Source organism: Notolabrus celidotus, chromosome 6 (assembly GCF_009762535.1).
Source record: "Notolabrus celidotus isolate fNotCel1 chromosome 6, fNotCel1.pri, whole genome shotgun sequence".
Classification (NCBI taxonomy): domain Eukaryota; kingdom Metazoa; phylum Chordata; class Actinopteri; order Labriformes; family Labridae; genus Notolabrus; species Notolabrus celidotus.
In genome coordinates this window covers 23,380,451-23,390,584 of record NC_048277.1, presented here as the reverse complement: position 1 = coordinate 23,390,584, position 10,134 = coordinate 23,380,451, and the positions used below count along the sequence as shown (strand labels likewise).

Here is a 10,134-nt window from a genome sequence, read left to right as displayed (position 1 = left end):
AGTGCGAATTCAAAATCGTCCTTCACTTCGTCGCAGCAGACAGCAGAGGGTGCTGCTGCGACGCGGTGAACTCGGAGGGTAAATTAGGTACGGTGGCCCTAAAGGACAAAACAAATTTACAAAAGATGACATTTTTTTTTACAAAATTGGAGACAAATTAACATTTTGAAAACATTTTTACATTTTATAAAACTAAATTACATCAGCAAAACACTTTTACCAAGGCCACAACAAATTTACCTATAAGAAAACAAATTTACAAAAGATGAAAAACTTTTACAAAGCTGGAGACAATTTTAAAAACTACTGAACACTTTCACAATTTCTGAAACAAATTAACCTTCATTTTTACAGAAAGGGAATGTACCAAACACCGGAAGTGATCTGGAAGTGATCCAGTGAGGGCTCATTTAGTTTGTTTAGATGGAGAGAAACCAAACGGAGATGGACATGGTTTACATATTAGGACATCCTCGGCTCTCAGAGTGAGGTGTCAGACCTCAGATGAAAAAGCATCATGTCTCTGTAAAAGCTCCGTCATATCTCTGCAAAACCTTCATCATGTGTCAGAATTCAGATGAAACGGCCTCAGACCACATAGACTCAGGCTAAACGGAGTCAGGCTAAAAGGAGTCAGACTCAACGGTTTGTAAAATTGTCTCACCGCTTGTAAAAGTGTTTTTTGATTTTGTAAATTTGTTTCCTAAAATGTAAATTTGTTTTGGCCTTAGTAAAAGTGTTTTGCTGATGTAATTTTGTTTTATAAAATGTAAAAATGTTTTCCAAAATGTAAATTTGTCTCCAACTTTGTAAAAGTGTTTCATCTTTTGTAAATGTGTTTTGTCCTTCAGGGCCACCGTAGCCAGGCGTGCACAGACAGGCCTACATGGGCTTAATTGACAGCCCGTACCATTTCATTTTCTTTTGGTGGTGGTGGTAGCAGTATTAAGAGGGGGGTTTAGCCTATTTGTATACACTCGATAGTATCAGACAGATTGGATACGCAGTGATTCTCCTCATGACTCATCCTTCTACAATGGTGCCAGTTATGACCATTTTGACAACCAATTATTTCATAAAAGTTATTATTGGCTTAAAACAGTAAATATATGCCAGTCCTTCATACTGTGTATGGATTTGCTGTTCTTTCTGTTTTACAGCGCTATCACAGAAGAGGCTGTTTAGGGCTCTGACTTTTTGTAATCTACATCATCAATCAATTGCTTTAGTATTTGACATTAAGAATAAGCATTATTGCATTTGTTTTCGTATGATGCAGCCAATGTTTCTTGAGAAGTATTCAACCAAAAGTACGGGCTATATTCACGCATATATACGTCATAGATGCGTATCGGGATGAGATCATAAAAATCATACATGATGGTAGCACTTGTAACAAGAATCATAATTCTTTTAATAAAATGATTTATTTGTCAGTGATGAAAACAAATATTACATGGACAAATAGGTTATTCTTAATAGAATATGTCGCTATATCACAAAGTCTTGGGTGTAGTAGTTTAGCCTACTAGCTTCTGTGTCTTTTAAGTCTTAAGAAGCACACGGAATAGGTTTGCCCGCTTAAGAAGTATTGTTGGTCTAATTCAATGCAGAAGCTTTTTATGGAAATCCAATCACTTGTTTAAAGAGCACATCCAAGGTGAGCCATAATGGTCTGCAAAGACACAAAACACAGCAAAAGTAGTAGGCTAAAACACAATACTGGAATAATTATGAGCAACGAATTGGCTAGTCAGAGAAGCTATTGACCCAAAATCAACAAAAAACGAGCTATTACAGGATAAATACATTGTCATTGCACTTTGCCATAAATAATAAATATCATCAATGGTAGGCTATTATTTCAGTAAAACAAATTTCACAGTTTGCAAGATAGTGACATAAATGCTGAGTGTGGAGATACATATTTTAAAAATGTACAAGTAATTACAATTTAGTCTGCTTTCATCCGGATCCCTCAGAGGGTCCTTGTTTTCTTTTTTTTTCTTTTTAAATAGTCTGACAGAAGCTGCAGATGTACAGATGAGTCCTTAATGTCTCTGTCACACGAGATGTGATCAGGGTGGGAGCAGAGGAGATTTGAAGGAGCAGGATCCGCTGCAGTGGCGAGGAGTCAACATCTTACACGAGAAGTGGTGTAAAGCGTCGTGAGCTTCTGAGAGGAAGGAGATACAACATCAATAGTGCCCCGGCTACTCTGGTTTATTTCAGATACTAGATTCCATTACAACATAACACATGATCAACTGGTTTGAGGCCATCCTTTACAAAATGACATAACTCCAGATTGTGTCGAGCCCGGATGTATGACAGGTATTTATAAAACTATGAGTCTCAGAAATGTTAACTGGCAACAATACAGGTATTGACTCAACAACAATGAGCCTATAGCCTTTGCAAACTAACACAGCAAGTTGGTCCTTCTTCAGCAAACTGTCTGCGTAAAGTATCCGGATAAACAAGAAATCCAGATGCGATGCCCTCTGAACACTGATATCACTCTAACCATCAAGCAAAAGTAAGCCATGCTATATTTGTATCAAAAACTAGGCCGGGATAGGCCTAAATGGGTATTTATTAATATACAGAAATTCATATATTGAGCAAAAAAAATTAGGACTATCATGTCCACTCTCAGGTGCTTCCCACACGAATGCTACTCCCAAGTTTTCCGCGTGAACTTCCAAGATTCATTCTCATATTGCGTATCAAACAATAGCTCAAATGATGACCCAGATAGCCTATCATTTTCACACAGTCGATTTTGAACACTGTTGGTCATCACTCACAAGTAGACCTGTAGTCTACTTCATGTGATGCGTAAATCCATAGTGAAAGTGGAGGCACGTGGCAGCGCGGCTGATTCCCTCTGCTTTATTGCTCTCACCTCTGACGATGTGGAGCTGCTGAACCATCTCCTCCCTGTAGGACATCTCCCTCTTCATCTGATCCTGGAAATTATCTGAGGAACAAGGAGGGGATTTAAGTCGATGTTGTGAGAAAGAAAACACAAAAATGTGTACTTCACAACTGATTCAAGTCAACGCGTAACGGTCCACGCCACCTGAGATAACCTTCTGGATATCCTACAGGCTACAATGGGCTTTATCAGAGGGAGCATAGTCACGCAAACACAATAATGACAACAGTAATGATAAACCAAATGTCTAGGCTGGATTTTAAAATGTTAAAGTCTGCCCTCAAAAAGTATTCTAGATTATTTAAAACATCGGTCACACTTATGATGCACTAAATTGGCTTGAAGCACACCCTCCCTCTAGAGGGCGCTATTGTCGAGATAAAGCGAAAAGCCGGACACCGACTTCATCCACACAAACAGTGTTATTCTCTACTGCGGAAATACTTGGATCCATTTTACTATTTTGGTAATGGTTTCGCATTTTTGTACACAGTTCAGTTGAAATGATTCAAACTTCACCTAAAAAAAATATAAGAATGAAATTAAATTAACACTATTGCCATCAGAGAGTTAGGATTAATTGAACAGGGTTGGTTAGACATAGGCCTATTATATTTGAAAGATAAAATAACGGGTAAAAACATAAAAACTCTTCTAATGCTTTTTATATAAATTGAAAATATCTCCTTTCTAACATGTTTTTGGACGTTTTATTCCCCATGCTCATTCCAGTATTTTATTAGAACTGCAGACAAAGATGTGACTTCATCCTTTAACACCCAACATTCTTGGCAAATAAGGATGAATGAGGAGAAATAATGTGGAGGAAATTTGGAATAGAGTCATTAGCACCTAATGCCATAGACCTAGACAAACTACATTATGCTTTAAATTTATCAATGCCTGTATTAACATTTAAAATGTTCAATTGGATCCAAATATTACTGGTGAAGACACAAAATGAAAGAATATGCGAGGAGGTACATTTCATCATACAGCTTCAGCTCAAGTGGATGCAAAACTGCATTTTTGGAATAAAAGTCACAGAGCTTAAGAACAAACTGTACAATAACACTGTAATACATTGACACCATTCCTGTAAATTAAAAGGATTTATTTTCTCCATATGGGTGCACACCTAATTCATTGCCATGTGTCTTTGCACTCTGCTATTTAAATGTTAATACTGTAAAAAAAACCAAAAAAAAAACCAACTATGTACCCCATGTAAATAACCTATCCATTAAATAATTACAAAACTTATTATGTTTACCCAGCATCATTTGCTCTCTTTACCATTGCTCTACTGTCTCATGCAAGCCTGTAAGTATCTGTTTTTAATGTTTCATGTGGGCTTTTAAATATAAGCGTAATATCTAGTTTTTTTTATGTTTGCCCATAGAGAGTAAGGACACCCAGGGTTAAATTCCTTGTATTTGGAGGGACAAGCTGTTTTTGAGGATGGAAAAAATGACATAATAATAATAATAATAATAATAATAATAATAATAATAATAATAATAATAATAATAATAATAATAATGGAGAACCGAATTGTTTGCACATTTAAATTTGATTGCATGTTTCTAAAAGCATTGTCCTGATGTCCTTCATACTCTAAGACATGGCTATATACACAAAAGTTAATTAAAATGAAAAAAAGTTGTTTCTACAAAGCACATCACAAATTCGTATCAAGAAATGTATGCAGGTTAAAATATCAGTATCCAGGATCCTTTAACCATCAGTTTTGCAGAGTATAATGTTTATTTGTTACAAAAATAAATTAGGAATAATCAGGATTTTATGTAACCATATTGCTGTGATTACATCTAACTATATTGTACCTTCTTCCTTTTTTATCATCTTCTTTGACATGACACTGTCATTTTTCCCCTTCCTTGCTCTCTGAGTTTTCCAAAGGTAAATCAAATCTAAAAAACCACAGCTTTAGGATTTATTGTTATTTTCGATTTGTTTATTTTGTGCTTTGAGTGCTGCTTCTCTACAATGGTCCAGTTCATCTATTGTCAACAGACATATGCGATTGTTGGATACCTTTTAAATGAATCAGAGTGTGAAAATACTGGTGGGGGTCAGACAGTTCTGAGCATTTGAAAAAGGAGGTGGAGGGCACCGAGGATTCAGAGTGTGAGTGGTTTTTCTTTGTCCTAAAATCCATCTATAAGATTTACACCATGAACAATGCAGCAGCAGCAGCTGAACAAGTCAAGAAGTCAACTGATCTGAGTATGGACACAGCTTCATATGAAGGTGTCTGTTTCACATGCAGCATCACTGAGGTTTCATCTGTAAACTTTCTGAAACACTTAATCACTAGTGTTCAAAGCACACCTCTATCAGTCTGATGGATTTAAATGAGGAAAAAATACACTGTCTGTTTTGTGTATACAGTATCTATTTTTGTGGCATGAACTTTTAAGAAATGTATGTTGCTTAGTAGTGTTTGAATAACTATGTGATCTTTCACAGTTTCTGTACATGAAAGTAAGCATCACACATGAGAAATTGTATTTACCCACCACAATAAGTAATTTTTTTTTAAAGATGCATCATTTTTGGACAGCATCAAAACCTCATAAATCTCATAAATCAGCAGTTGTAAAATCTCTTTTTCCAGGGCAGCGCTTGCCTCAACCAAGTTGTATGTTTGTGGTGGATTGGGCCATGGCAAGTTAGGGGCCTTGAATCACAAACGTGACAGAAAATGAGCACTTATGAACCTGACAGATGTTTCAAAGAAAAGCACTTTTGTAGAATTGAGCTTACCTTTCAAGTGCTGAAATTCACGTTCCAGCTTTTTCCTCAGCTCAACCTGCTCTAACAGCTGCTTCTGTAGTTCCTCTAAAAGCAGACAGAGACAGAAGAGGAGGTTTGAGGAGGACAGAGAAAGTGCTTTTATAAGAACTGCCTTCTGGGACACCTTTCTATTTTTAAGGACAGGGACGAGGACATCATCCTCATCATAATTTACCCTGACAACTCAGAGCAGGTCTTTGTGGCCCTACAGAAAAAAATAGGGCCTGCAGTCAAGAAAAAATTATAAAATGAATAGATAAATAAATGAGTATAGAAGGGGACAAAACTCCTAAAACATTGAGGCCAGGCATTTTCTCTTTTAATTTAATTCAACCAGGAAATAAAGTGTAAATTATCATGCCTTTATTGTATGAAAAATAATAATAATATATATCTTTGTAATGTTTTGAAGAGCCTTATCCAGCCAGACATTTATTTCAACAGGAAAATACCGTCTTACCTTTTGCCAGAGTTTCCATGGTTCTTTGTGCTGGCTGAGCTATGACCTGCGCGTCTTCGCCTGAATACACAAATTATATACATATTTCTTTTTGCACATGACAAGTAGATGTGTGTCGCTTGAAACAGAGCTTATAGCAAACACAATAAGAAAGATCCTCCTGCTGAGCTCTGTGTAACTCACCCTCCTCTGTCTCGCGCTGGCTCTCCTCGCTGCTTTGTTCATGAAAAGATTTGGTTTCGATCTCCTCCACTGTGGAAGACGGCTCCTCTTTACTCGAACTCTCATCTTAAGAGAAGATTTATCGATGTTATATTTTTTAACTGATATTTTAAATACAGCTAAATGTTTCGTGAAGCAGGGGAAAAGTCTAACCATGTGTTGTAAGCACTCCGGTGTGGTAATGTGCAGGTCTGAACTGATACGGGCTGCTCCTTTGTTGCAGCTCAGCTCTCTCCGGTGTGAACACCTGCAGGACAAAACGACCATCACTTATGTCAGATCAATACAAATGTAAATAATAAGAATTAATAAAACAAAATTAACAATTGGAAATACACTTGAAATTGGAGAGCGTATATTTTTATTTAAAGGACAGCTTTTTGGACATGCTGTTTGCTGCTGATGTGTAAAATAATAAAGGACAGATTCCTCCACAAGAACACAAATAGGCTTATTTAACTTTCAAATAATACACACAAGCCAAGCAAAGAAAGCCTCGTGCAGAAAAATATGAATGAAATATCACAGCTTGTCTCCGGAGTCTCTCTGTCAGGAGTCACTCACTTCAGAGAAAGTCGCAGCTATGTGGCTCTCTGTCAGCTGTTTGTTGTGTTGCTCTCTGTCAGAGGACTGGCCAACGTGCACGCTCATTTTCTGGGACTCCACCACGCTGCCCTCGTGTAGGCCCGTTGACTCTGACCCGTTTGGGGAAACACTGTGAGCCAGGCCGACAGGACTCCGCGGACACACTGAGGACAGAGGCCGCGAGTCCCCCTCATCCTCCTCCTCCTCCTCTGCTGTTTTATTCGTCTCCACGTCCACGTCTGGCTCGCCCTCGCTGTCCGCACACGGGGACATGGACCGGTAGCTCGAGCTCTCACTTAGAAAATCAGGTGATAAGTAGCCGGTGCGAGAGCCGATAAAAGCACCTCTGTTTCCATACAGCTTGGCGATACAGTCCGCGTCTTTGATCACAGGCCTGAACGCGGACACATAGCTGATCTTCCGGGGTGCGTGGGCCATCATCCCCTCAAGCGGCCTCGCTTCATCCCCAGACTTATCGTCTTCATTCCGCGTGGACTGAGTGCTGGAGCAGCGCTCGTTCTCCACCAGGCTGTCCTTTGAGGTGTTGGTGCTGCGGTCGCTGTGCTCTGATATGTCTATGTCAGTCTGTCTGGGGGGACACAGCAGCTCGGGTGGGAGTTTGTGCTGGGTCTGGGGATACGGAGGAATGGGCAGGGCGCCTGCCGCGGGCCAGAACATTGGGAAGGAGTGATAGGCGCTGTCCTTGGTACCAGGCCACAGCACACCCGGCAGGCCCGCTTCGCTCTGCTCCCCCATCATGCTTCCGTCTTTCTTCTGGCACAGGCCGAAAGCTGGGAAGCCGTACGGATGGGGAAAAAGCGGCGGGGGGATTTTCTGCAGCATCCCGAACCCTTTACTGGGCACCGGGATGACCGGGTAGCTGCGCGCGCTCGGCATGCTCCCCCGGGTGTCCTCGCAGTTGAGGATTTTTGCGGGTATCTCCGGTGATTCTCGAGGACGGATGGGTCCATGTGGTTTTAACGAAGAGCTTGAGCTTGACCCACTGCCTGGCAGAGTCCTCTTCCGACTTCCCCCATTGAACATGGCCTTCACATCTTCCCAGGCGTGTAAAACATCAGTGGAGCTGCCTTTATCTGATAATTTCAGATGTCTTCTCCAAGAATTAAAATTAGCTGCATCTGGCTGCGTGTACTTGGACTCTGGCGTGCGGTGCGAATGAAAAATGAATTTATTTGGAGAAAAGTACATGTTGCAGTAGGAGCACTTGATGCACTTAGCCCTGGAGCTGTTGTACCTGGCTGGGATGAAGTTGCCTCTGCTCCCCCAAGCGCATTCGTGGGACACATCAAAGGCAAAATTTTCTGGAAGTTTCGGTGGTGAATGAGATCCAAGGAAGGACTTACAGAGTCTCTCGGCCTCGCGTTTAGTGATCATCCCGCAGCGCCGGGAAGAGATGGGCATCGCTCCGGCTCTACGCAGGATCTCCAACTGGACAGGAGTGCACTGCACGCACGTGATCCCCAAGGCCACGCGCCGGTTGTGGATCTCGTTATAGCTGTAATGCTTCAACAGGGTGTTTGATATCTGTGCAAGGCAAAGTCTCTCCTGGCCGTCAATCACCAAAGACACGATGGGTATTCCGTACAGCACCGTCTCTCCGACCTGGTTGGGCTTCAGGTTCTTGATGGGGTAGGTAAGTTCCTGTTTGGAGCTTGGCGAAGAGCTGGAGTCCCGTCCTGCAGGTATGGAGTCCATCCTTGGAGGCCTAGAAGCTGCAGAAACGAGGTTTGATATTAAAATTAGATTTTTTGTGGAATAAAAGACAGTATCAATCGGAGCTTTAATATAGCCCACGCGTAACAAGTATATTTAATGGCCTAATGGGTAATTCAATCTGCGAAATATAAAAACCAACATAGCAAACAACTACAGGAATTCTCACAAACAAAAATGCATCCAGTCTATTCTTATTTCTTTGAGACTAACTCTTCTAAATAAAAGCAGAGATCTACGCAGTTATTGTGATAAATGACGGACAAAAGTTAGAGGTGTCCCGCACTTAAACCTCGACATTAAATTAACGGATTTTTTTCCAACTTTTTTTTTATGCTAATAGCGAATCTGTCCACAGGTTTACATTCTTAATTGTAACAAAATCAGCGTAAAATGCGTTTTTGGGGATTGCTTTAAGTGACAAACACAATGTAGGCTAGGAACCCGGCTGTCAAAATCAGTTTCCAAACTCACCTCTAAATGTCCGCGAAGCTCCCCTCCGCTCTGAATGAGAAAGGTGTGATAAAGTCAGAGTGTGAGCGATCAGAAGTCAGCTCCGTGCCAAAGGATGTAAAGATGTTTGCGTCAGGAGTGGGACGCAGCTGTCCGTGCAGCCTCCTCTCTCGGTGTGCGCGGATGGTTTGTGTAGCGCGTGCAGCAGAAGCAGCAGCAGCAGAGTCCACATGGCAGCAGACTGTAGTACAGCCCCCTCCCTCTACGACGACGGCAGCAATCAAGTGACGGCAAAACTTATGTCGAGGCACTCCCACTCACACAGGCAGTCTGCATTTAACATGGATTCATGACCATTGAACATGGTGTGAAAGTTTGGTCCTGTAGCCTGAAGGTCCACACACAGTCATAAAGTTTATACAGGGGAGCGCACACATATAAAACATATATCATAATCATTAACTATAACATATTTAAGTTTAAATATATTCTACATTAAAACAAGCAAGCATAAATTAATCTTTTATCACTCTGCAACCTTTGTGTCGATTATTTAATTAATTCTATTCCTCCTGTTTAAAAAAAACACCCAGTGTTATTGACATTATGCGTGGAGGAGGCTGCAGTGGGATTTGGCTAAAAACAGCAGGGACCCATGCAGCGATGCATTGTTGTACGCAAGGAGTCAGGGCCCGCTGATGAATAGCGCGTGCAGGCCTTCGACACGTGCGCGGTTCCCACGGATTCATCGTTTACAAGCTCGAGCTCGCCTACACGCGTTTTGACAATAACCAGCTGCTCTAAAGGTCACTCGGTGATCTACGCTTAGTGTTTTTTTTTTTACCACAAGATGAAGAAGAAAAAAAAACAGAGCAGACAGGGTAACAATGCAGTGAGCCTCGCGCCATAAACGACGGCC

At 40.9% G+C, this 10,134-nt stretch overlaps 1 protein-coding gene across 2 annotated transcripts; it reads right to left on the bottom strand.

Annotated features, from left to right (window-relative positions):
• Positions 1-1,408: 1,408 nt before the first annotated feature.
• Positions 1,409-9,587, bottom strand: skor1b (SKI family transcriptional corepressor 1b). 2 transcript variants are annotated; one of them, XM_034685006.1, is made up of 8 exons: positions 9,237-9,587; positions 7,008-8,761; positions 6,597-6,690; positions 6,405-6,509; positions 6,222-6,281; positions 5,732-5,806; positions 2,909-2,983; positions 1,409-2,176 (listed from the first exon to the last, which is right to left on the bottom strand). In XM_034685006.1, exons 2-8 carry the CDS (start codon positions 8,742-8,744, stop codon positions 2,079-2,081), a joined length of 2,244 nt encoding a protein of 747 aa, XP_034540897.1. In that variant the 5' UTR covers positions 8,745-8,761; positions 9,237-9,587; the 3' UTR covers positions 1,409-2,078. The 2 variants fall into 2 exon arrangements, with proteins under 2 accessions (XP_034540897.1, XP_034540898.1); XM_034685007.1 differs by having other exon boundaries at positions 1,409-2,173.
• Positions 9,588-10,134: the final 547 nt, after the last annotated feature.

Coding starts and splice junctions, on each gene's coding strand:
- skor1b (XM_034685006.1), bottom strand. CDS start 8,744: ATGGACTCCATACCTGCAGGACGGGACTCCAGCTCTTCGCCAAGCTCC. Junction 6,510..6,596: donor CGGAGTGCTTACAACACATG/GTTAGACTTTTC, acceptor TCTTCTCTTAAG/ATGAGAGTTCGAGTAAAGAG. Junction 6,282..6,404: donor CCAGCGCGAGACAGAGGAGG/GTGAGTTACACA, acceptor TTGTGTATTCAG/GCGAAGACGCGCAGGTCATA.